At 43.1% G+C, this 26,241-nt stretch overlaps 1 protein-coding gene across 2 annotated transcripts in view; it reads right to left on the reverse strand.

Moving 5' to 3' along the window:
* The window catches only part of NPTN (neuroplastin), a 56,008-nt gene that overhangs the window by 7,768 nt on the left and 21,999 nt on the right, over positions 1 to 26,241 (reverse strand). For both annotated transcript variants that reach the window (XM_065871454.1, XM_065871453.1), the window contains exons 2-5: positions 18,883 to 19,054; positions 15,123 to 15,217; positions 4,349 to 4,482; positions 1,943 to 2,216 (exon numbers count right to left, since the gene is read on the reverse strand). In XM_065871454.1, coding sequence (XP_065727526.1) covers positions 1,943 to 2,216; positions 4,349 to 4,482; positions 15,123 to 15,217; positions 18,883 to 19,054 — 675 coding nt within the window. The remainder of the gene's footprint in view (positions 1 to 1,942; positions 2,217 to 4,348; positions 4,483 to 15,122; positions 15,218 to 18,882; positions 19,055 to 26,241) is intronic.

A 26,241-nucleotide genomic window follows, 5' to 3' on the forward strand; every position in this document is an offset into this window, starting at 1 on the left:
TGCGTCACTCTGCCAAGAGAGGGGCAGCCAGCCTTGTCTTAAAATAAAAAGTCAGGTTTTGAAGCCCATTTTTACCTTTTCCTACTGACTTTTTGCATCTCAATTTTTCTAAAGGGAAAGCTGAGAAAGGCGATATTTAGCAAAGCAAAAGCATTCAGCCCTTTTCAGGAGTGAGGCATGACTGCTCCTAATAAGCCAACGCTGAAAACACACTGACAGGCAACTCTCCCCCTCTACTCTCAGATCTAGACACAGGCACTCTGCCTTGGAAGTCCTAATTTGCAACAAGAAAGAGAAATTTAGAGAGAAAAGCATTATGCATATATGAAAATCCTAAGAAAGCACTTTTGCTTCATAGAATAGCAGTTCTGTGGACCCAGGAGAAAGAAAGTAAAAATCCCAGGACACTCTTATGTTGCAGGGCACAAGCCCACGTATTTACAAAGGCCCATCTGCTTCCAGCTGACGTCCATCCCATTTCTCCATCTAGTTCACTGCTGAATGTACATTTGGATGGAAGTCCACCAGGTCTCCCCACATACATCGCTAGTGTCACCAAATAACCTTTTCACCAGCCTCACTACAATACTCACTCTACCTAGTGCAGGCAGAGAGACTTAGGAGCTGCTGAGAAGAAAGGAAAAGAAGGGGAGGTGGCTGCTGCTCTCAAACATGTCCTTCCAGAGACTCTGGAGCCACTGGCATGCCTTCAGGGCTGCGCTCTTCCTGAGGGAGCACCAGACCTCCCTTAGCATTCTCCGCTGACACACATGGCTGGCACTGGGTCCTGGCCAGCCACAGGGACACAGACAGCTCTCTGGGGCAGGGTACAGCACCACAGTGCACAAGCACAGGCCCAGAACAGTCAGACTAGAGTTGGCATCCTCCCCATCACCCAAGGCACTGAGTTTAGGTGCATACCCTTCCAGTCCAATCAGTGACAGGCAAGTGGTGGTGATAGCTGGCTGGCCAATTAATTTGTTTTCGCTGATGCTATTATAGGGTAAGAGGATGGGGCTGGGGAGCTAGTGAGGAATCTGAAGTACTACTGGTGCAAGTCTCCATCAGTAGTCCCCCCCCATTATAATCACAGGGTTAGAAATAGAACATCCATAACAAAAAAACATAACTTCCAGGACCTTTTCTGACTCTAAGCATGTCTAACCATCTAAGATTCTTATTCTTTCCAATACCTAACAATTGGCTTTGGTTGTGCTGCTATTATCCACTCCCTTCTGGGACGCTGGGCCAGCTTGAGGGTGCCACTTCAGGCAGGGACTCCAGGTGTTACTGCTTAGCTATCTGTCTTAAACTGGGGGTGGTAATGCATCAGATGCTCTCCACCATTCTTGTCTGTGAGACAGACAAAAAAGCCAAATGGCAGGGGCCTGCTTCACCACAAACCTTAAAAACCTTCTGAAGGGACCAACCAAGGAAACCAAAAAGTGGCTTGTTCCAATGGCTTTTCCCAATAACAGTCTGACTGGACTAGGGCAGTTACCTACAGGGGCTATACCAGGCAACCATGTGACAACCAATTAGATACCTTAAATCTGCCTGAAAGGCCAGGTGGCCTGCGATCTTGGGGTGGCTTCTAGGCTTGACTTGGATTCTCCTCAAGCTCAATCTGCCTGATGATCTGTATTGAAGGAGGACAGAGCTGAACAAAGAGACTGACAACTGCCCATTCCCCACAAGGGGCCTGAAGGGCAGATGGGACTGGGGTTGGAGAACACCCACATGGAGGAACAGAGCTAATAATTATAGCTCAAGGTGGCTAATCTTAGGGGTAGAGGGTGAGGAACCAGTATAAGAATTTTTCCTTCTCTCCTTTTGGGACTGAATCCCAACATTCTTATAGTCCTCTTTGGGTGCTTGGAAACCACCCCACGGCTTGGAAACCAGCCCCAACAGCACAGCTATTTTGTAGGGATGTTCTTACCGTCAGGAACTTCATCTGGCCTCTTCCTCTTTTCATACACAACAATGATCACCACAAGGATGATGATTTCCGCCAGAATTCCCAGGAAGGGCCAGAGTGGGGCCAGGTGGCTCCGCACCCTGAGGATGGTGACAACGGAGGCAGAGCCAATGGAGTTGGTAGCATTACATTCATACTCGCCAGGATCTTCTGTGATCTGCAGGTTTGTGATGCTCAGCTCAGTGTAATTCTCCCTGTTGATGATGATGAAGCGGCCAGAGGTATTGACAATCTCCTGCTCAGAAGCAGATAAAGTGATAACACACAAAGATCAGAGTAGGTGAATTAGTGCCCAATACAGGGCAACACTAACATCCTTAGCAAGACACTGGACGGGATCAGGGAGCAGTGTCTAGTACCATCTTTGTCCAAGGGACTTTGAGTACTTGATCACTGACTGCCCTTCAATCTCAACAACCAGTCAACAATCTTCTAGCAGAGCCAAGGTAAAAGTCTTCCCTGCTGTTGGTCCTCTGGACTTCTCCAACTTGTATGAAGTGAAGGGAGGTCCTACCCTGTAGACCCAGAAAAGATCAACTCAATTTAGAAGATGCTGCTCCAAACACCAGGTAAGAAACCGTAACCAGGCAGAGGATGGAGAAGGGGTGTGAGCTCCATGGTCAGGCATGTATCTGGTAACATCAGGCCTATCTGATGCCTTCAGAGTCAGGATATCTACTTCACGCTTGGTGAATTCTGCAAAGTCTCCCTAAACTTCCTCTAGAAACAATGTTAAGAACTCACTCCTAGTCAGAGTAGGGGACATTCGTAACTTCCACTTCCTTTCAGAATTACAGGGTTAAAGGAAAGTTTATTCAATCAGTCAACAGATATTTACATTAGTATGTTACATGTTTTATATCCTACCTAAGGGGAAGGTGAGATAGAAATGGAAAAGCATGACACAAAAATGAACATGGAGATTGACCTCCAGAGGGAACCAGACCCCCAAAGGGATGGTTAAAGGAACGTGTAAGAAGCCCCAACAGAGGGTACGTATAGAGCCACATTGCACTGAGGGAGTGGACACTGCTGGAAAGAGTTAGGGAAAGTTGGAGAAAAGCTAACATTTGAACTAGGCTGTGGGGGAGGAGAGCTGCTCAAGCAAGACAGGAGTGCTCCAGGCACGTGTGGGAAGGCAGAGGTGAGAGTATGACCAGGGGTTTGGGTGGAGCTGGGACAGGTTTGCAGCACTGATCTCATGGGCTACTAGCAGGGGAAAAATCTGACTCACATGTCAGTTCTTTTGCAGCAACTAAAGGATAATCAGAAATAGTAGAGAGGAAAGGCAAAGATAATCCCAAGAATGATGTCTAGCTATAGCATAAATCATGTCTGTGTTTGAGTGTGGGTATGACTGGAATGGGAAACTCACAGCCTTCAAAATTAGTTATTCTGTGAAGCTTCAACCCTAGACTTGAAAAGCTGCCAACTTCTCTAACTCCTGCTCTACTCACTCACTAATTCCATGTTTTTCACTTATGACCTGAGGTGATTAGTGAGTGTGACCTTTGGTCCACAAGCCTTCAAAGGGTATTTTAAAAATACCGTCATATGCAAGAAACTTCCGTGGTTTTGCCACTAATTTACCTTGGTTAATATGTATAACCTTCCCAAAGAAGCTGGATTAAATGATCTCTAGGGTCCCTTCTGATTCTGAAGACTGGCAGTCAAAGAGGATGCCTGAAAAGTAGACTGCTAGGCATACAAAGCCTGGGGAAGAATGTATGACAGCCCCTCTGATAGAATAGGAGACCGGTCAAGCATTAATCAGAGAGAAAGTGAGAGTCGAAAGTTCTGACTCTCCCATACCATCAAGAATCGTCCCACAGATTGGAAAAGATGTTTTCTCTGACCTTTTCTGGAGCAGATACTGTCAGATTTCCAATGTCTAAGGCTGCCCATGGGCCTCCTTAGATTGTCTCAATTCCTAATCAGTATTTCATGTGTTCCAGGAATATACTATTAATTGCTCTCACTGCCTTGCCTTCCCAAAAAAACAAGAAAAGTACGTTAAGACCACTTTATGAGCAATATTTTCTTTAGGATAAATGTACTAGAATAACAGTAAAATTTTAAGATTGGGGTTAGCTCTTCTTGGTGTCTTATCTTGAAGGTAAACAGCCAAATCCTTTACCAGACAGACAGCTTTAACAAATCACGTATAGGGGTTCCATGCTGGTCAGAGACTGCCAATGACCTCCAGATTCATGATGTAACCACCAAGACTCTAGAAAGGGTGACCCAAGCCACGGCAGACAGTATGGCAGGTTGCAGAAACTAGTCCAGATGTCTAGAACTCCCCAGGAGAAACTCCAGCAACCACAGAGACCCGCGTATAGAGAACCAGGGCTGCCTCGTACTCACCATGGGCATACCGTTCTCCTTCTTGCGCCAGATCCACTCTGGGTAGGGGTAGCCAACTGACTTGCAGTACATCATGGCATCCTGCCCTTCATTCTTGTTCTCACTCCGTTTATGGCCAGTGATGTCAGGAGCAGCTGTGAGAAAGAGTGTTGAATACAGTTACCATGGGAGCCTAAGCGGAACAGAATACAAAAGGCCCCAACTATTGGCTCAGAGCCCTGCTTCTCCTTAGACCCACTCTCATATTCAGCTTTGATAACATGCATTTCAGGTCAGAACAGAGCAATGGAACCAATTCCTTGCCCTAACCTCCCACCCACCAAAGCAGACACCAGGATTACTATATGTGAAGTTCTACTAATAATACAGGTGGTTCTCCAACCTACTGGAAGAGAGCACAGGTGCAACTGCATAAATTAAGCCATCCTTTAAAGAAAATGCAAACAGAAGCTATTACCTTCTCTGCCAGTCATGGTTTTTTCTTAATACACCTACGTTAGCAATAATTATGTATTGTATCAAATGCCATATATTCCCTTAAGGAAATGAGAGATCCCTGAGATCAAACACCTAAAATCAAGTCCTACTGCAAGGTATATAAAAACAATGAATACTTGGAGAAGCTACGTGATGAGTATCAATGGCCAAGCCTCTCCCAGAAAAGAGGGAATGAAGCAAACTGGTCTTCACAAGGGAAGAAAGAAATGAACAGGAAATTCAACCAGCGTCCCAAGAGATTTTATTAACAGCTTAAGAATCTGATTTATACACCTGATTTGCAGTTATCTCAATGAACCCAATCTTAGGGGAATTTCTAGACATGCCAGAAGCTGCTGATTTTCTCTGCTTTTAGGAATAACTTAGAAAGAAATAAACAGCACCTGTGGTTTAAATATTAGATAAGTTTCAAGGATCCAATTAGCCTGAGATAGGGGCTAATTCTTTGAATTTGGCCTTCTTTGATCTTAACTGTATTTTCCACCTTACCGCAACAGTTATACTAATCCAAAAGCAATAAAACTCAAAGTAGGCCAGACGTCACTTTGCTGGCGAAGATGGGAAGGAGAATCAATAGGCCTGGTCCAAATTCCAGTTTTGCTGGTTACTTAATTATTCTGTGCTTGAACTCTATACCCCATTATCAAATGGAGTTATTTCTAGCCGCTGCCTATATCCAGTGTCTTGCATAGATAGATGTCAAAATATTCATTTTGAGACTGTAAAAGCCTGTACAATTGTATTATATCATGGGCTGACCCCATGTTTCCCTTCGGACTGGCTTGGCTTTTCTTGGCTTAAAAATAATCCAACATCCTGCTACTCCCAGACTGTGCTTCCCAGACCACCTCCTGAGGCACCTGGATAGAAAAAGAATGAGCAAGGCCCCAAGCCATCTCCACAACCTGCCAGACTAAGGCCTGCAGTACTACTCAGCATGAGGTGTTTTCTAGATATAAAGGAAATATCTGTTTTTCCAGGCACAGTTCCTCACTACAGAAGGGAATGAGTCAGGCTGGCTCAAATTCCCATCACACCAAATTTCTCCCACAGCCAGTCAGTCACTGTTCAACCTGGTCACGTTCCTCAGAGCTTCCTTCAATCAGTACATATTAAGGCCCATCTTAAGCACTCCAAGGAAGGAACACACTCCACAGCCACACTTAAACACCATCATGGGGGAGTAGGGAGATACAACAAGCCGAAGAGCTACATTTTGCCTCTAGTTGTGTTTCATTCACTGGACAAACATCTGTTGAGCACTCATTACATGCCAAATACATCACAGTGGTAGGGGAAGGCCATTCTGATGAGGTGAATTTTAGCACAGTCATGAAGAAAGTAAGGGCGTAGGCTACATATATCTGTGGGAAGAACACTCCAGGTAGAGGGAAAGGCAAAAGCTCTGAGGCAGAAGCGTGCTTGTTATGTACAAGGAATTTGCCTGAAACACGGGGACGATGGTAGGAGACCAAATCAGAGAATGGAGCCCAGATTGGATAGGACTTTGTAGGACAATGAAATTACTTTGGCATTTACTCTAAGTCAGCTGGGAAGCCACTGGTGAATACTAAGTGCAGGTATGAAATTATCTGTATGCTTTAACAGGCTCCCTCTGGCTACTATGTGGACAAAAATTGTAGAGACGATAGTGGAAGCAATCCAGGCAAGGGGGAGAGGGTGGTATGGATGAAGGCAGTAGCAGTAGAAGTGAGGAGATTCTGGATATATTTTATAGGTTAAGTTAATATATTTGTTAATGGACTGAATGTGGAAAGTGAGAGAAAAAGAAGTCAAAGATGATCCCAAGGTTTCTCGCCTGAGTAACTGCAAGAATGGAGTTGACAGTTACTGAGATGAGGAAGACTGAGAAGAATTAGCATTTTTTTTGGTTTGCTTGTTTTTATTTTGTTTTGTTTAGGGATGGAGCAATCATGGTAGTAAAAAACCAGGAGTTCAAAGTTTAGGACATGTTAAGACTTATTTAACATCCAAGTGAAGTTGTTAAGTAGGCAGCTGAATATCAAGTCTGAAGCTCAGGGAAATGGTAGAGACGTAACTTTCAGAAATCAGCTTACAAGTGATGTATTTTTCCACTTTCATTCTCCTTTGCCCCACAGAGAATACTCACTCTATTTACTCTGGCCCAGTTATTTGACTAATTCCAATGTATTGTGAATTCACTAACATCAGCTTTTGCCTTGGAGACTCACCCCTAAGATTACACATAAGAACCACCTAGAAGGCTAAAAGCTGAGTTGGTTTATGGCTCCACAGTCTCTAAAAAGCTACTATTCTTGAAGGCCAAGACCTGGGGAGACAGGTGGGGATGGCCTTCACTCCTGCCTTGGTGCTCAGGAAAACACCAAGTCCTCCTTTCATTCATCTACTTCCAGATTCTATAGAGGCTTCTATTTACAGATAGGAAGGCACCTTAAAGGCTACTGTGTGCAGAGACTATACAGGAACTTAGTGTGCATCCCCACTCCGCAATTTATTGGCTATGTTTACATAGTGAAGCCTGTTAAGAGTTTTCAATGGTTATTACATCTACTGCTGCTTTCGCCTCAACTCAGCAAAGAATACTGAGTGAAGCTTGGGAATGATATCCTCAAAAGAATAATGCCCTGATTATTCACCCTTGAACTGGTGGAAGTATCACTAGTGTACCAGGAAGACAGAAGATTAACCCAAGTCACATCACTCTAACCTGATAAGGAATGATTATAACAACTATCACTTTAGCCTCTGGGTCAATGAAGTTTTTTCACTTCTCTCTGTCCTTTATGGTTGCTGCTCAATCAGAAAGCCTGTTCCTGCCCCACCAGCTGAGCAAGACAGCAGACCCACAGCAAGAAAGGTAACTAGGCTCTCAGAGCACATGTCAGCAGTGGTCAGAGAGGGGGGGCCCCTTAGGGCTCAGAGTCCACCTCTTAAAAAGTACACAAATTCTTTGATATTCTTCCCTTTAAGAGGTAGAGCCTAATTTCCCTCCTCTTGAGTGTGGGCTGGACTTAGTGACTTGATTCTAAAGAATAAAATATAGCATACATTTTATATATTTATAAAATATGTATTTTATATATTTTTCCTATATAGAACATGAATCAATATATAGAAAAAATATATCTATATGTAAAAATAAAGGTGTGCAAATAGTTCACAAAATACAAGATGGCTTCCCTTGCCCTCCTTCCCTCTCGCTCTCTTCTCTCTCGCGCGCTCGCTCCCTCTCTCTCTCTCTCTCTCTCTCTCTCTCTCTCTCTCTCTCTCTCTCTCTCTCTCTCTCTCTCGGAACACACGCTCTGGGAGAGGGAAGCTGCCATGCTAGGAAGACACTCAAACAGCCTATGAAGAGGCCCACATAGTGAGGAATTAAGGCCTTTCGCCACAGCCTGAGGCAGCCATCTAGCCCCAGCCAACTGGAGAGACCCTGAGCCAGAACCACCCCACTGATCTGCTCCCCAATCCCTGACCCACAGACACTATGAGGTAGTACGTATTTGCTGTTTTAAGGCAATTTATTGTGCAGCAACAGGTAACAAATATAACCACCCAATGAGGCAGACATTACCCAATTTTTATAAGTAAGAAAACTCAAGTTTGGTAAAGTTTGGTAAAATTATTTAACATCTAAAATTATGCCACTAGTAAATTCTGGTATAGCCAGAATCCAAATTCAGGGCTATCTGACTCCAGAGGCCATGTTTTTTGAACTTTACCATATAGAAGGGGAAATAACCAAACTAGAACAGAGTCCATAAACAATAAAAATATACAATATGCATTACTGGTAACTGCACAGCAAACTGCCCAAATGTTATCTTTGCTTGTAGATGTACTAGAACGCTCTAGACCTAAGGTGGGACTGATTTATCTGTCAGAGTTCAGTTACTTCATATACTATAATGTAAAGAGTTTTAGACTTAAGTTAGAGAAATCTGGCTCTACTGAGACTCTATTACTCACTGAATAACCTAAGGTGGGTCATTTAAAATCCTTTGGGTTTCAATATTTACTTTTGTAAAATGGGAATAAAATACCCACACTTCATAGAGGTCTTACGAGGATTAATTTACATCTCTGTATCAATCTAGCACAAGATTGGAGCCCAGGGTCAAAAATAAACATTTAAATTGCATTATTAGTTACAGAAAGGAAAGGTTAGGCTAAGACAGGCATTATGAGTTCTAAGAAATCAAAAAGATGCTGATTATTATGTGTTTTCTCCCTATTTGCTAATATAAACAGGACTTTTGTTTGTGGCTCTAATAAGGTTTACTCAGGTCAGATACTGACAAATTATACTGATTAATGGCCTATTTATATTGATTATGGTGCCTCACCTTATGTGGGCTTGCCACTCAATAAGGACCTACTTAACTAGGTCCTGGTGGTCTGCAGGTAGGTCTGAGGAGTCGGACAGAGCACATACTGCTTAATTCCCTTTACCTTCTCAGGGAGGCACAGACTGGGTAGCAAAGAAGTAACAGAGATCCTTAGAAGAGATCACACACCCACTTGGGAATTAACTCATGATCTGGCCTTGTTAGCTACATACTCTAATCCCATGAGTTAATGGATGGACCCTTCCAGTATCCTAATAAATGGCAACACCGGGGTTCCAAAACAGTCTTAGTTACCCACCAACACCTGACCCAATGTCATTATCTAGGCCTTTGGCTGAGGACAAAGGCATGTTCCTCAGTACCCTCTGCTGCCTAACCTGCAGGCATTTAGAGAGAAGCATCCAGCTTCTCTGCCAGGCTGGTGGCTGTAGAAAGTGCCAGCTTAGGCAACGGAGGCATGTTCAGCTGAAGATGATGTTAAATAAAGTTAACACAACAGAGCTGAGACAGAATCAAGGTATGGGGCCTCTTACCTGGACTGCTTCTTTAGTGCTCACTTTTCAAAGCAAATTCATAATCTTGCAACTCATTTTCAAAGAAACTCCATCCTTAAAGATATTGCACAACGTCTCATCATACACACACTGATAATGTAGAGATGGTCTCTTTGCTTCCTTCATGCAACCTATCAAATCCCAGAGACACCTCATATTTTCTATAGGCAAAAATAGAGGTTTGGCTGAAGGCAGAGGGAGAGTTAAGATTTACTGCTAGCCAAGGGCCAAGCCCAAGAAACAATATGAGACTGGCTGAGATGGAAGCAAGAAAGATGTTGGGGGACTTCCCTGGTGGTGCAGTGGTTAAGACTCTGTGCTCCCAATGCAGGGGGCCTGGGTTCCATCCCTGGTCGGGGTACTAGATTCCATATGCATGCTGGCTGTAACAAAGAGTTCTCTTGCCAAAACTAAGGAGCCCACGTGCCACAACCAAATAAATAAATATTTTTTAGGAAAAGGAAGATGTTGGCTTTTTGGCTCAATAATTATACAGAATAGATTCATCAGTGGTTGTAAAGACTAGAGCAGTCTGGGACTTGTGCTGCCTTCTGTGGAAGAGGCTTTTCCCTCTCCTGCAGGTGAAACCACTGAGTGGGAGGCACTGAAGTCTCCACTAAGAATGATTCTAACCTTGGCTGTACACTATAATCATCTGGAGTGCTTTTAATAAGCCTCATGCCTAGGCCACATTTCATATACCTTAAATCAAGTTTGAGAACCACTGCTCTAACACTTCTCCTAGCATCAGTGTTTGAGATCAGGGGACTACAGGGAGTGTCTCATAAGACAGGGAGATGAACGCGTGGAGGTGTGGGGGGTACTGAGGTGACAGTCTCAAAGTTAAGAACCTGACAGTCACTATTACTAGGAAAAGAAGCTTAGAAATCGTTCCCTTCACTAACCCAACTTCTCATCTGTGTCCACATAAGGGAACCACAGACCTTTAGAGCCTTACAAAACCTTCAAGATCATCTACCTCATCTTACTTCATCATAACACTTGGGGAATCTGAGGCCCAACAAAGGAAAGTGGCTGGTCAGGGCCACAGCAAGTTTATAATGGCAGGGCCAGGATTAGAACCCATTTCTTCTGTCAGTCCAAGACCTTTACATTGTTATATGCTGAACACAGCGGTGTGGCTTAGTGCTTAGGAACATGGGCTCTGGTACTAGGGTGCTTGGGTGAGAACTCTGGCCCCACTGGTTGACTATGTCACACTGAGCAAATCATTCAATTCCCTTGGAGCCTCAATTTTCTCACCTGGAAAGTGGAGATAATAATGGCATTTACCTCAGAGTTGTGAAGACTACAGGAGAGGAAAGGGACAAGTAATGTGCCTAGCACATAGTAATAAGCACACAGTAACGTTAGCTGTTCTTATTCTTATTAAGGTAGGTCAGGGTAGCACCCTGAAGAGGGGAAAAGAAGGAACAGGTATGGTTATTTGGGCTATGGTTCATGTTCAAAATGTTCAAGCAGCTTCAAGATATTACTGTTATGCTTTCAGAGACTTTTCAAGTCAGGGCAATTCTGAGACAGAACCAGCTTTGACAGCAGCTCGAATTTAAACTATGTCACAACCTCTAAGCATCTTCACCTGTCAAACTAGCTGCCTGTCAAACGAATAAATGAGCACAAAAACACTCTGCATGCTGAAAGTGCTGTACAAACATGAGAGGTGTATTATTACTCCTAATAATGATATCTGTCACCATCACTATACAGTCTGCCTCGGCCAGTCTGAACTTTGATATATCAGTTGTAAGGCCATGCAACAGAGTAGGAAACAGGAATGCAGGGCAAGGTCACTTCTAGAAATCCTAACATTTAGTCATAATATTCAAATAGCAAGAAAGCTAATAAGTAGGGAGAAGAAAAACAAGATCAATCTTGGCTCTCATAGCCACCAAAAGACTGAAATTCAATTGAAATGCCCAATGAGCAGGGAGACATAATGATGGCCCTAATAAAACACCAGAACCAAACCTTCCTGGGGCTGGGATGTACCTTTCACAAGCGGCAATGGCATGTCTGTCGCAGAGGACTTGCTGACCACCAAAATCCTTTTCTAAAAACAGCAATTAAACTCAAACTCCTTGTTTACTGGAGTAACCAAAATGGTTGAAGGGTGAGGATAGGGTCTAGGAGTCATGAGAGATATTTTCTCTTTTCAACTTTGTCAATTACATAGAAAACTTTAACTTGTTTTTGTGAGCACATTTCTTAATTTTAGAAAAGGAAGAGGAGGAGGGAGGGACTAAGGGTTAGAAAAGTTGAATAATTACAGGGATAGAAAATTCAACACCTATTCTTTCACAAATGCTGTATGGTAAGGTGTGGAGTCTCCAGAAGACACAACCTCTGAGGAGTCAAAAAGGAAAGAGAAGCCTCCCCAGAGTTACCTAAGCAGATCCCTGGAGAGGCTGGTTATAGGACCGAGGTCCCACAAGGTCTAGTCATTGATGTTTCCTCTCCCCTTGGCCAGCCCTGCTCCATCTTCCTCCCCCAGCATCTGCTCAGGTCACCTGCCAAATACCTAAGAAATGTAATCCTCAACAGTAATAGTATCTTCCTGTTTATACTGTGCCTCATTCTTGTCCTTTAAAAAAAGAGAAAGAAAAAACAAACCAACCTTACTTCAGGTGCAAGGCCTTCCCTACCACATGTATATACGACCACCCTCAAAATTCCTTTCTTGATGGGGATCTACAGGCTAAGGTGGAAAAGCACTGCCACCTCAGGTCTGTTCCCAGATATGTGTCCCTCCCTCTGATTCCTTCAGCCTTCTTTTCTTTTGTACATAACAAGTAACTCAAGATTTAGTCATTTGACATATAATGCCCAGTCTCTGGCTAGTCTAAGTCCTTCACTCCCCACAGTGCTGAGCCCAAACAACACCCCAGGGAAGTTTTCAACTGCAGGGAAAGCCAGATGGGGAAGAAAAGGGCTGAGTGTAGAATAAGTGCTAAAGAAATATGTATGTATGCTCTGAATTATGTTGCCTTGAAATGTTGATTTAGTTAAAACCACAAATGGAGACTCTCAGAGACTCCTTCTGGCAGAGGTCACTTATGGTCCCGAATCCCCTGAATTTCTCTGTTCTTGAGTACAGTACCACCTCTTGCCTCTCTATTACTCAGCAGAGTTTTTAAATCATTATAGCTATAAAAAGATAACTGTCTCTTACCCCACCCTAGAGGAACTGAGGAAACAAGAGTTTACATGAAAATGCTGTGGGAACAACACATATACCGCTGTAAATTCAAGGCAGTTTTCTACCCCAACCATAATCGAGAGCTAGCTTAGAATGTGATCCTGGGCCTATGGCAAACCCTCCTAAACTTACACAAGAAAAGCCAAGTGTTCAGTCTTTACCAGACCAAACTATCTCTAACCTAAAAGACATTAAGTTTTCAGCTGTTCTCTATCCAGGTGTCAGGGGAGAGAAGGAAGAAAGACTAGAATTCCATATGAATTTTCTTGACAGACTAACGTATCTGCCCAAGCTAGTCACAGAATATGTTTTAGGATTATATAAAACAGAATTCTCTTAAGGTCTACTTCTTTAAAATGAGGATATTAATACCACCTGCCCAATCCACCTCACAGGGTTATTGTACAGCACAAACGCAACGGAGCAAAGTACATGCCTTCATTATGGTGAGATACTGTGCCTGTTGTATCTTCCTCGGAAGACACTCCTGACTGCAGCCTCCAGACCACTTCTTATCTGCTAAAGAGAATGTGAGGAAAGATGCCTTTGGGGCCATCGGAACCTCACCTTCTCGAGCAGACAAACCAATGGAAAAATAACTCTCTTTCTACTCCTGAAAGTGCTGCTTAGAAATCATTAACGCTTGATCAATATGATTAGAGTTAGTCAAGACTTCGAATTATATGTAATTATCCTTTAGTCTTGGAGACCTCGATTAACTAGACACTAGACACTCTCCCTCCCTCACCCATCCCATTCCCTCTGCACCTGAACTTTGTGCCAAAAGCTTAGCCTGGAATGTTGCAGGGCCTCAGATATCATATGAAGGAGTGAAACATCTCCCCACGTAGCTCAGCTCATCCAGGGCCCTTGGCTGGCTTAAGAGAAAACACTTTATCACACTTTCATCCTCATGTTGAATAAATATGGCACTCTTCAAAAACAATGATAAACCCAGATCTCTACAAGAAAAGCCACGGAGTTAATCAAATCCTAGGTTCTCTGGCCTGTGTGGACTGTAACCATGCCACTGTGACTCCACCCCTTCAGGCATTTAGAATCGAATCTGGCCACTAGAGGAGGCACTGGCTGTCCTTATGTCAACAAGGACACAAGTTAGGGCAAGTGTCACCAAGACACTACTTTCCTTTAGTAACAACATAAAATAGAAACTTTGCCTGTGTCTAAGATTTTCTTGAGTCTGAATTTTTAGTCTTCCAAATATTTTAAGGAAAATCTGAATACCTGCTATATATGCCATTCCCATTTCCTAAATTCATCCTTCCAGCTTCTAGGGATCACCCTATAGATTTAGAGAACAAGTTTGTCCTTCCTAAGTAAAATGAAAAGGACTAAAAAAGATCCTCATCTCTTCAGTCTGACCTCAAACAGTAGCCCTGCCTCCCCATGGTCATTTTATAAAATGGAAAAACATAGGGATGGGAGTCAGGACCTGGGTTCTATGCTAGCTCTGCCACAAATTCACTGTGTGACAGAGAGCTAGTGGTTTCACTTTTCTGGGTCTCAGCTGCTTCTTTGAAATAACACAGGAAAGCTGGGTTAAATGTTAGTTAGCTCTCTTACAGTTCTATTGGCCTTTCTTGCAAACTTCAGCTACAATCTCATCTTTAAGATGCCAGGCACCCAGAGTTTTTATTACAATTCTAATGAATTACCTTACAAAGAGTTTATATTCACCCTGCACACTGTACTTTGCCAAATCCTGGCCCATTGGAGATACCTACATAATAATACTTCAAAGGCTCTATTCTAAGAGCTTGACCTAAGGATGAACCATTATGAAGCTACCAAAATTGAAACATTTTTTGAACTACAAAAACAGAAATTTCATATGGTTCAACCTACTATATTAACTTATTTAATTCCTCTAACCTACCCATGTGCCACGTGTTAGGTTTTACAAATGAGGCAACAGAAGCATAGAGAAGTTAATAACTCGCCACGGTCACACAGTGAATGATGGGATTTGGATTTAAACCCGGGCAGTTGAGCTCCTGACCCTTCAGTCCTATCCATAATATTGTATCGCCTCCCATTATGAAAACAAGAAAAGCTCAAAGACTGGAAGCCCAGACCAAGTCAGTGTCTCAGAAGCAGAGTGAGAGGCTCACACCACAGCCTCTGTTGGGTTGTACCTTTTACTTCAATGGTGGCATTTGCTTTAGGAGCACTGAGAAAGTGATATACACAGTGGTATTCGCCTGAATCCTCAGCTCTCGGTTTATTGATCCTGCAGAGATGAGAAGAAAAATCAAGTAAGGAAGCTGGGAACAGTCAAAATACACAACAAAAGGAGAATCAAAGGGGCAACCAGGGACCCTGCTCTCCAAGTCGTGCCCTGACATGCAACTCACCTCCTCCTAACTGAAAGCAAAAACCTCCCTCTGTGTATTAATAATTTACTTCTTACTGGGTGTCAGGAATACAGGTCCCTAACATTAAGATGCTCCAGTCTATTGGCAGAAATAAACTACAAAGCAAGTAATCAAAAGAGGGCTGTACAAACTACTATAATCTACACTTAGATACAGAAGATGGAGTCATCACCAAAAAGTTCTTGCTCACCTGGTGGTTCCAGTCAGATAAATAAGAGCAGGAAAAAAGCAAATCTTTTTCTGCACTTCCCTGAAGACTTTTGGTAGTAGTGTTCTTCCTACCCTGCATTTTAGTAGCATGCCTTTCAATAAGTCTACTAACAGGACATACGAATAATGGGGGAAACTCTGCCATCAGAGCATCAGCCACAGAGATGCAGCTCAATTCCTAAGACTTTTAGGTGCAGCTAGAACTCAAGGGCCCTGCATGATCTGGCCCCTCCCTAGTGTCATCTCAGCCACTTTCTAGCCCTACAGGTCTCTTCATCAGTTTTTCAATGTGCTGAACTTGTCCCTACCTCAAAACCCTGACACAAGATGCTCCTTTATATAGAATGCTCGTCCCATCACTCTTAGCCTCTTAAGTCCTTTTCCATCGGTCTTGGCTTACATGTCACTTCCACCCCACAATCTAAGTGACATCCCTCTCCCTGACATTCTCTCTCATACTACACTGTAATTCTTCACGACCCTTATCACAATGTGTAATTATTTATTTATGTGATTGCTTGATGAATGTCTGTTTTTCCCTACAGACCAAGTTCTATGTAGATAGGCACTGTTTATTTGGTATACAATTCTATACCCAGCACATACCCTGGTGCCTGGAATACAGTAGAAAAATGAATAAACACATGAATGAACACAAACTTAGACCAAGTTAAGCAGAGTGAAAGGACTGTAAGATGTATGTATGAAGAGAGCAGTACTTCCTCTGAATCCTATAGGGTGATCCTATACAAGCTTTCTTGGCCCTGAAGGTCAGCTTCGTATCAGCTCAGTTCATGCTGGCCTAGACACATCCCCCGAAACGTGCAGAAAGGCTGGTGTATAATCACAGAAAACAGAGAAACATCAGCTTCCAGATGAGAAAATAAACATTATTTCGCTCCTACTTTTTTTTTTTTTTTTTTTTTTTTGCGGTATGCGGGCCTCTCACTGTTGTGGCCTCTCCCGTTGCGGAGCACAGGCTCCGGACGCGCAGGCTCAGTGACCATGGCTCACGGGTCCAGCCGCTCCGCTCCACGTGGGATCTTCTCGGACCGGCACACGAACCCGTGTCCCCTGCATCGGCAGGCGGATTCTCAACCACTGCGCCACCAGGAAAGCCCCCGCTCCTACTCTTTTGCTCAATGGTTAAAATATGATACTTGCAATGGTCAAATCTCCACTGCACTAATGTCTGAGAAAAACGCCTGACCTCAAACACTGGCCAAATGCACTTACTCATCTTACTGTTCATCCCAAAAAAGACTTGAAGAGAGTATGGATGAGGAGAGACATAGCCCACCCACAGGACTGTCTCAGTATACCCACGGCAGCATAAGATTCTAAGAGGAGCTGTCAACAGTCTTCTCAATTTGAACCAAATGCCTATTCTTATATCAATATGCTCCCAATAAGGAAACAGACACCAGTTAGCTGCTCTTAGCAATGTTCCAGAGTTAGGAGGAGGAGGAGCAGCAGCAGCAATATCTTTAGGGCTTAGACTTGACTACAGTAAGTTCCTTGAGAGATGACTCCCAAACTTGAGGCCATGCCTATGGGCTCAAAATCTCCCCACAACATTTCCTTTGACTAGCTATTGGGAAGTAACTAAAGCAAATCAAATATGTCCCCTACAGGCTAAGCAGAAGCAGGGTCTGACACTGGCTCCATGGCCGACGTATTAGGTGACCCAAGGGACTTATCAGTTGTTACTCTACAAAATTTGAGTTGTTACTCTACAGATTCCCTGAAAAACTCTGACAATGCAGAACACCCCCCGGAGAGCTTCAAATAGGCTGAGGAAAAATACACTACCATGTCTAAAACAGATAGCTAGTGGGAACCTGTGGTATAGCACAGGGAGCTCAGCTCAGTGCTCTGTGATGACCTAGATGGGTAGGAACTGGGGGGTGGGAGGAGGAGGTCCAAGATGGGAGAGGATATATGTATACATATAACTGACTCACTTCATTGTACAGCAGAAACTAACACAACAATGTAAAGCAATTATACTCCAATTAAAAAAAAAAAAGAAGAGTTCTATAAAGTTAGGTTCAAACTTTACATAAAGTTACAGTTCAAAGCTTTGGCGGGTAACACAGTACAAGACCCAAGAGAAACATGATTGGACATGTGGTACCTTGAAAGAGGTATTATAAAAAAACAAACTTGTAAAACTAATAGACAGACCAAGAATAGATGCCTTTTATTCCACTCAGCATCTCTATTTGATTAACCTTTTCCAAACTATGAGGATATAGCTGAGGCTATATTTCCAATTTTATATCAAAAGAAACTACAGTGGAGAGAGATTAACTACCTTGCCACGAAATGGTATAATACAGCAGAAGAACAAACAAACAAACAATAAAAAATGAAAAAAAACCAATGACCTAGATTCTAGAAAGTCAGAAGACCTGGAACCTAGCCTTGGTTCTGCAACTTATCAGGTACAGTATGTGGCCTTGAAAGCAGTCAAGCATTACTCTTTGAGTCTCAGTTTTCTTATCCGAAAAAAAGGAGGATTCACAAATTAATGTGGGTCAATTAAATAAGGGGTATGAAATGATTTCAATTCTGCAAAATACTGCAGAATGTCCTTGCTACTACTAGGTACACAGGTTTTCCTGGTCTCACTCCAGTGCACTCTTTCTTTGCAATGCATCATCCTGCCAAATAGGATTAGCTGATCCTTTTCAACTAGGAACAAACTATTCTGAAAGGTGAGGTACCAGGTGTTCTAGATATTCCAAAAAAGTACCAAATCTTCAGGTGCTGGGTAACTTCTGCCAGCAAATATCCCTCTTTCATCAAAGGGTATTTCCAGGCTACCATCCTTTTCCAGATCAGTAATGAGCTCTGTATCCACTGGTCCTGATCAGGTTATGGTCATAATAAACACTCCTAAAGGTAATTCACTAGGAAATCTACTCAGTGGAAATATCACTTAGGGTGATATTGCTCTAAGAGTCCTAGATCAGATTTCAATCTGATTCCTCAAACCACTGGATTTAGTCAAGAGACCTGCATTCTAATTGTGGCTTTTTTATTGACTAGCATTGTTACCCTAAGCAAATCACTCCCGATGCCCTCAGTTGCTCTATCATCATAGTGAAGGGATCTTTTACGGCTCTCAAACCTGGCCACTCATTAGAAATCCTTTCTAGATTCCTGGGCCTCACCCCAGATATACTGGATTAGTCTCCAGGGGAGGACCATGTCTCTCCCACATAGCATAATTACAGATTATGAATGTCAAGTAAACTCAACCATGTTCCCTCCCATCTTCCCAGGAGTTGCTAGCCCCTCTCACCTGTATTCCATGTTGCTGGCATTCTTACGAGTGGCAGTCAGTTCTACCCCATTCTTTGTCCAGTAGCTGTATGTAAGGGTGTGAGAGTTGGAGGTGAGGTTACACTGCAGGGTGACAGGGGGCGCAGGGCTTTCTCGAATAATGACTTCTTCACTGGTGACAATCCTTGGCTCTGTAATAAGAGTGCACAATGATAGGGAGCCACAGTTCCATGCTCTGCAGCCCTGGCCTGAGAGTTGGATGGGGTAGGTTGGGGAGACTAGAAGAGGGAGGGCAGACAGGACCACATGAGGAATTTCACTTTGCCACTTTGGAGGAAGTCAAGAAAGGAAAAACAATGATTATAAGCAAATGACCACTAGCGCAGACAACAGCCTGAAGACCAGTTGGCCTAGACGTGAAAAGAATGGGAGTATTATGGATGCTTGCACTGGCAACAGTACGCTTTTGAATACCACCATTTTATGAGATAAGAACCACCAACCAATTCGGCTTCAATTAGAAAATCAGGCTCCACTTTGCAGCTCTGAAGACAAAGGCAATTATCATTTAGATAACTAATAAACTTCCTGCCTTGAAACAGTAATAGTTATAATTAGGCATATATGGCTTTTCCCACATTTAAATCTGATAAATCTATGGCAAAATAGCCTGGCCATTAATTATGCAGAAAAAGACAATGTAGATCCTAAAAGCAAATTTCCTATTGAAAGTCTATTGCATTTTCCAAATTTTGCCGAGAGAAAACTGTTAAGGAACCATAAGTTCTTCTCTCCAGCCCATATTTTACTCCAAAGACAAAATTTTTTCAGAATTGCACTTTAAAACACTTTCCATTCTAAGATAATCATAACTAGAATGTGGTATATGTTGGTATGATGGGCTCCTAGAATTTTAGAGCTGAAAGGCCCTTAAGAGTTCAATGAATCCCACTCTTTAAGAGCTAGAAAGGTACAATGACTTGTGCAAGGCCATAATTATCATTAGTGACAAAGCTGGGCCTAGAAAACACATCTGACCGAATTCTTTATCCCTCCTCCTCCAACCCAAAAACACCCCCATACACCTTCCACCCTAGGGCAAGTTATATACTTCAACTTCTGGTTCTACCTGGGCTTAGATAACCTGGAATCACTCATTTGGTATCTACAAAAATAACCTATTTGAGTCAAATATTATAACACATTGAGCAGAAATTTTTTAAGGCACACTATATCAATACCGTTACTGGAAGGTTCATAAAGCACTTTGAATTCCATCACTATATTAAAGTCTTGAAGTTTGTTTATTGTCTTTTGTCGTTATTTATCTTTAATCATTTCCCATGGTTAGTTCTTTTTCTACTTTTGGTCAAACATTTTCAGGTAAAGTCTAAACTAGCCATCTTTTCCAATCCACAATCAGAGGTATTTGCTCTTTTACTTTTTTTCCAATTCTTTCTCAGAAATCCTTGACTAACTTCCCATTTCCCTGCACCTGGCTACTTCCTGTCTGCAACTCTGTAGCAGCTCCCTGCCAACATTTTATAAAGTATAGTGCTGACTCTTAACTCTTGAAGACAAAACTCTCTCCCTTCACTGGAACTAAGCTTTGTTCATTGTGCAGGAAGCAGGAGAGGACAGAGACGTCATGGGACACTTGAAAAATGTAATGCCCAAGCACCTCCAATGTAACATTGTAGAGCTCATATCGTCAAAGAAACTTGTGATAAATAAAGCAAATCCTCAAGTTTGCTCAAGTAAATTGGTTCTAATTATTTTCCAACTCTGGCAAAAGGATAGTGGTTATCTTTCATTCAGCACTGGTCCTTATCCGTAACATCAAACAGGGTCTCTATATACAGATAATGGAGGCATAGCAGCCACTAAGACAGAAGCAGATGCATGTAAACATTAGCGCAGTGGTGTCCCATGGTTTCCAAAACACACTGGACAGAAGCCAAATCCCTGGGCCTTAAGTCGAGCAGAACAGCTGCTAACCCTGCAATGGAAGGCGCACACACACCATCGGCAGAAAGCACCACAATTTCAGGAAAATCAAAACCAAGCAAAAACAAAAGCGATAAAAAGAGAGAACCAGTACTCCACAGAAATTAAAAAAATATAAAGGCAACATTAAAACCCAAACACACTTTTAGGTTTTCACTGAATTTTTATTATTCAATTTTATTTTCTGTCCCATTTGGTACTCGCCTTCTGGTTCTTCCTCTCAGACTGCACTGAGAAAGGGTAAACTCTGAGGCCAAGAGCTTCCAGATGCTTAAATTACAAGGAGGCCAAAGCAAATGCTACTCTTACCTGTGGTGATGCAAATGACCACTGCAGCTCAATGAGATTAAGAAGGTGATGAAAGCAACCTGGTAGACTTTCTGCCAAGAATTCTCAGAAGGCAAAGGAAAGCATTTTTCCCTTAAGATCCAGGAGAGAGTCAGCTGGGAGCAAGTCAATAATTTTAATAGGTTTAAATATGATTCTGCACCATAGGAGGGTTGTGGGGTGGGGTAACCTTCCTCCTGTAATTGCTGTATATGGAAACCAGTGCTAGACCAAGCTCCTTGGCCTCGGTGCCACATCTGCATTCTGCACCAGGATGAAGGTGGGGGGTTTTTATTTCTGATCGAACACTGGTGGTCAAGCATTGCCCATGACAGTCCAAGAGAGATGAACATTTAGGAGAAGCTCAAAAATTCTTACCTGCCACTTACTCCTATTTAGAAGCACTGGTTAGGAGACCCTTACTTACCCTAGCCATCATTCATATGTAGAACATGCTATGGACAGAGAGAGAACCTAAAAACTGGGCACGCTTCTCTTCCTGCCTTACATTACTGCCAGGAGGTCATTTTTTTTTTGCGGTACGTGGGCCTCTCACTGTTGTGGCCTCTCCCGTTGCGGAGCACAGGCTCCGGACGCACAGGCTCAGCGGCCACGGCTCACAGGCCTAGCCGCTTCACGGCATGTGGGATCTTCCCGGACCGGGGCACGAACCCGTGTCCCCTGCAACGGCAGGCAGACTCTCAACCACTGCGCCACCAGGGAAGCCCAGGAGGTCATTCTTAGATAGAAAATTTCAACTTCCCCTTGGAGACAAATGTCCTTGAGGGTGCTGAAATCATAAAAAAATCCAATTAGAGTGGAGTTCAGGGTGTTGAAAAAAAAAAAAGAAGCCTGGCTCTCTAAAACAGTTAACTAGCGTCAACGGATTGACGGGGAGGTCTGGGGAGAGTCTGAACTAGCCAGGGTTTGTTTCAACCACATGCAGACACCCCAAAGTTAGGAAGCTTATTTCTAAGTAAACTGGGAGACTGCTGTATACTCTCGAGATTGAGAGGTAGGTACCCCAAAGCCGCATCTTCTTCTAGCCCCAAGGCATGACCTTTTAACTATGAGTCTACCTGAGTCAGGCTCCTGCAAGTACAAGTACCAAATGCCCAGCCCAGTCCATGCCTACAAACTTCTGCAGAGCTTTGTGGCCATTTGGGTAATTCTGCTTTTACAAGGAAAGGAGCAAGGGGGCAGGAGAAGGAGGCGTGCAAGGGAAAAAAATCGTTAAATAAAAGAAAAATCACTGGGTTAATGTTCCCCATTTTCACATAGACAAGGTTTTCTTTTTCCCTTTCCAGAAGCAGGTTCTCTAATTCAACAGTGCCAACTGCAGCAGCCTCTAACTCTACTCTAAGTCCTCTTCATAGGCATCTTCTGAGTTGCTATAAAGAACAGACAAGTAACTTGCTATTTTCCATAGAAATATATAGATTCAAGGCCCATGTCAGATTACCTCCTGTGTTATTACCAATATCCTCATAAATGTAATTTACTATTTTTATTTACTCTCTATAAATCTATCAGTTCTTTAAGCCTGAACTGGCTCTAGGGACTCCTACTGAGTCCTTGACAAGAAGGTGAAAAATCCAGAAGATCTTTCCATTAAATGGAGAATGCTTCCTCAACTATAATAAGGACAGATATAGGCTAGAACTCTTTCTGGCCAGAAGCACTGGCTCTGTGGTGGCTTCTCCCTCCCTCTCCTTCCCACCATACAAGCAGCAAGACACTATCCAGAAAGAGGTGGCCACAAAAGCTCCTGTGTCTGATGTCTTACTTGTACCTGCTACTACAGGTGAAGGGAAGGATTCTGAGCCAACTGCTCAGCTCACTGTTACCACACAGAGGAACAGGGTTGGAATTTAGTTTCCTTTTTTAAGACACAAGAAAGGCCAGTGTGAATGGCTTCCAAACTATTTCTGGGGTTGCCAGCCTCTGGAATGATAGTGTGGCAGTGACTGCTGTGCCAACAGTCAGTCATCAGAGTCAAACTATCTGTCAACAGATCCAACTCTGACTTTGAAACAGCATGATGGGGTTTTAAAAAATACTTTGCAGCTTAGTCACCTGGCTCCTAACAGCAAGACATAAGGAGGAAATCTCAGGCTGCTGCTTTTAAGAGAATAGGAGACTAGCTGGGCAGGACCAGTGAAGAGTAATACTGCTGCAGTGGAGGGCTGTTATCAGAGAAGCATATGCCACTGTTTTAGAAAAGAAAAAGAGCTAGAACTATGGAAATATCCAAGCTTACATGCCACCCAACAACCAAAACACATCACCACACCACACTCACGGCAACATTCCCATCACAGAACAGGATGACACTAAGTCACAGTGAGGGAAGAGGCTGGGCAGACACAAACTTAAAACCATAGAGGTGAAGGCAGCTACTCAGAGAGCTTCAAACAGATGAACAGAAGAAATAAAAAGTAGTTAGACTGGGGAGAGAAATAAAAATAGAAAGGCACCAAAGAATAAATCAGCAAAAGGATAGCAGAAAACCTACTACAAAATTAAAGTAGAGGGAAAGAAACAATTCAACACTATCCTGGTTTGACTGCCTGGTTTTGTGAGTTTTAAGTGTTTTTTTTTTTTTTTTCTTGTTGTTAGCCTCCCCAGTTCTCCCTCCCCACCTCTTCCCAATGCAGATGATTTTGGACAATCACAGATTTCCCCAAGTTCTTTGTTCCTGAGGAGAAAGACACAGAGAAGGGTTGGGGGATAAGGGAGGTAAAGAGGACAGCAAAGAAGAAAAAAAAAAGTTGCCACAAATATTTTCATACACTACAACCAGAAGGATCGTGGGTTTGAAAAAACGAAGACAAGGGGTGGGGTGAGTGATCATACTGGGGAAGAGGGAAAGGAAGCAGAAGGGAAGGGTCATCGGGCCACCTCTAGTGACTACAGTACTACTACTGTAGGGTGCTGGACTCACTCTGAAGGACGCTTATGGTGGCCTGGGCTCGAATCCATGTTATGGAAGGGTTTTGCCTCAAGTCATTCCTCTTGGGGTCGTTGCTGGCCCTGCACTCGTAAGTCCCAGAGTCCTCCAAGGTGAGCCGGGTTATTCTCAGCACACTCACGCCGTTTGACCCGTAGGCGGTGTTTACGGTGACACGGCGCTTCCGAGCACCGTCCCACAGCTGTCTGAAAGACTCTGCCCGGTTGACTTCTGCGTACCACCACTGGATCTCTGGCGTGGGGCTCCCGACCACGTCACAGTACAGCTCAAAGGCGTCCCCAGTGAGCTTAGTTTCTGACATGGGCGACTTGACAAACCCAGCTAGAGGGAGGGGGAGCAGGAATGCAGTGACAGGCCAATCAGAAAAAAAAAAAGAATCAACAGGTGTTAATAGTAATTTAAAGGAAAGAAAAGAAAAGAAAAGAAAAAAGCAAATGAGCTGCAAAGAACAAAAAGGATTCATTTTTAAACTATAAAGAGACAGTAAACAGCATTTCATACAAGCTTTTAGAAGAAGAACCACCCTGGGAAGCTTATGAAGCAAAGGCAGGCTAATTACAAGCTGGGGCAGCCCAGGTGCTGGCCAGGCAGAAGCAAGCCCACTGGAAAGCGTTTTAGCAATGGGCCCAGCCAGTAGGAATGAGAAAGCCTCAGGTCTCGGGGAAATCTCTTTCCTTAGAGCACAAACCATTACCTTTCCAAACTCAGGCAAGTGATGAAAGATAACCGGAAGTGGCAACAGGTTATATGCAAGTCAGGATCTCTCTTTTGGATGGGTGAACACTTCGTTAGAGATGCAATGTCTTTTATGGGTCACAACAAGAAGTGTTAACTGACCTACTGACACCTTCTTTTGGGAGTCAGAGTCCAAATTTCAACTGAAAGGCTAGCAAATTTCTCTCATGCAGGATCCTATCCTGAATTCAGGTTAGACTTTCCCCACATCCTCTTCTTCCCTGGGCCCATGGCAAACAACCCAATTGTCTGTGAAGCAGCCTCCACCTGAATGCAGACCCTCAGGCATAGGAGAGCAAGACAATCTGTACTTCAGAGTAAGAAATACTATGGGGGTCAGCTCAGGAGTAGAACCAACAGTAACAGTAACTCAACTCATTGCCAGTGTCTGGAGGGACTATGCCCTCCATAATCCCATAAATTTATACAACTAGAAAATTCTTCTGAAAAGTCAGTCTTAAAAATAACCATGGGATAAAAATAAAAACAAAACAAAAAAATAACCATGGCATTTGACAGGCTCTCTTCACATAATTTAGTTGCCTGGCTTCTAGAGGCCAGATCAAAAAGAATGAGAACTGTACAATGATGAATTAAACTAAACTCTATGGTGAAGGCTAGGCTTCAACAACATTGCCAGGCACTGCCCAGGAACTAAAAGTTGATGCCTACTTCCAACGGCCCATAATTTGCTTGAGGTTACACTTCCATAAGACAAGGTGGCAATGGCAAAAAGAGAGTGAAAAAAAAACTCCAGACTTACTGGAAGAACTTGGAGTGGGGTCCATATCACAGTGCAAGCATACTCTCTCTCACCCATTTACTCCACCACCAAGGGTTCATTCAGCATTTTTACCAATTCAGGCTAAGGTAATTCAGTATCTAACGTACAGGTGAGAAGCTAAAAGAGGGTACTCTGAGTCACTCTTGGGACCAAGCCAGATCCTCTGCAATGAGCAGAGTGGGGTCAGTATCTACCAACATCAGGTTGAGAATATTTCACAGGAGAGGTATGAATTCAATGGAAGTTTTCCTACAGACCAAAAGCCAAGGATATAATGGGGCTGGCTGAAAATGCAGGTTGCTAAGTGGAAATATTTCTGTTTATATCCATAGAAGTATTTGCCTTTGGAGATAAACTCTACACCAGGGACCTCAGAACCCTAAGGGAGGTACTACACTTACTCAAGTAGAGGTCAAGAACTCCAAATTCATACTAGTCTTTCAATTCATAAAAGATTCAGAGTCTGGGAAGGACAGGAAGCAGTAATTAACAGCCTTAGATTAACTGTTCTGCCTTCAAATGCTACTCTAAACTACCTTTTGAGATGCAATGTC

This window comes from Phocoena phocoena, chromosome 2 (assembly GCF_963924675.1).
Source record: "Phocoena phocoena chromosome 2, mPhoPho1.1, whole genome shotgun sequence".
Classification (NCBI taxonomy): Eukaryota; Metazoa; Chordata; class Mammalia; order Artiodactyla; family Phocoenidae; genus Phocoena; species Phocoena phocoena.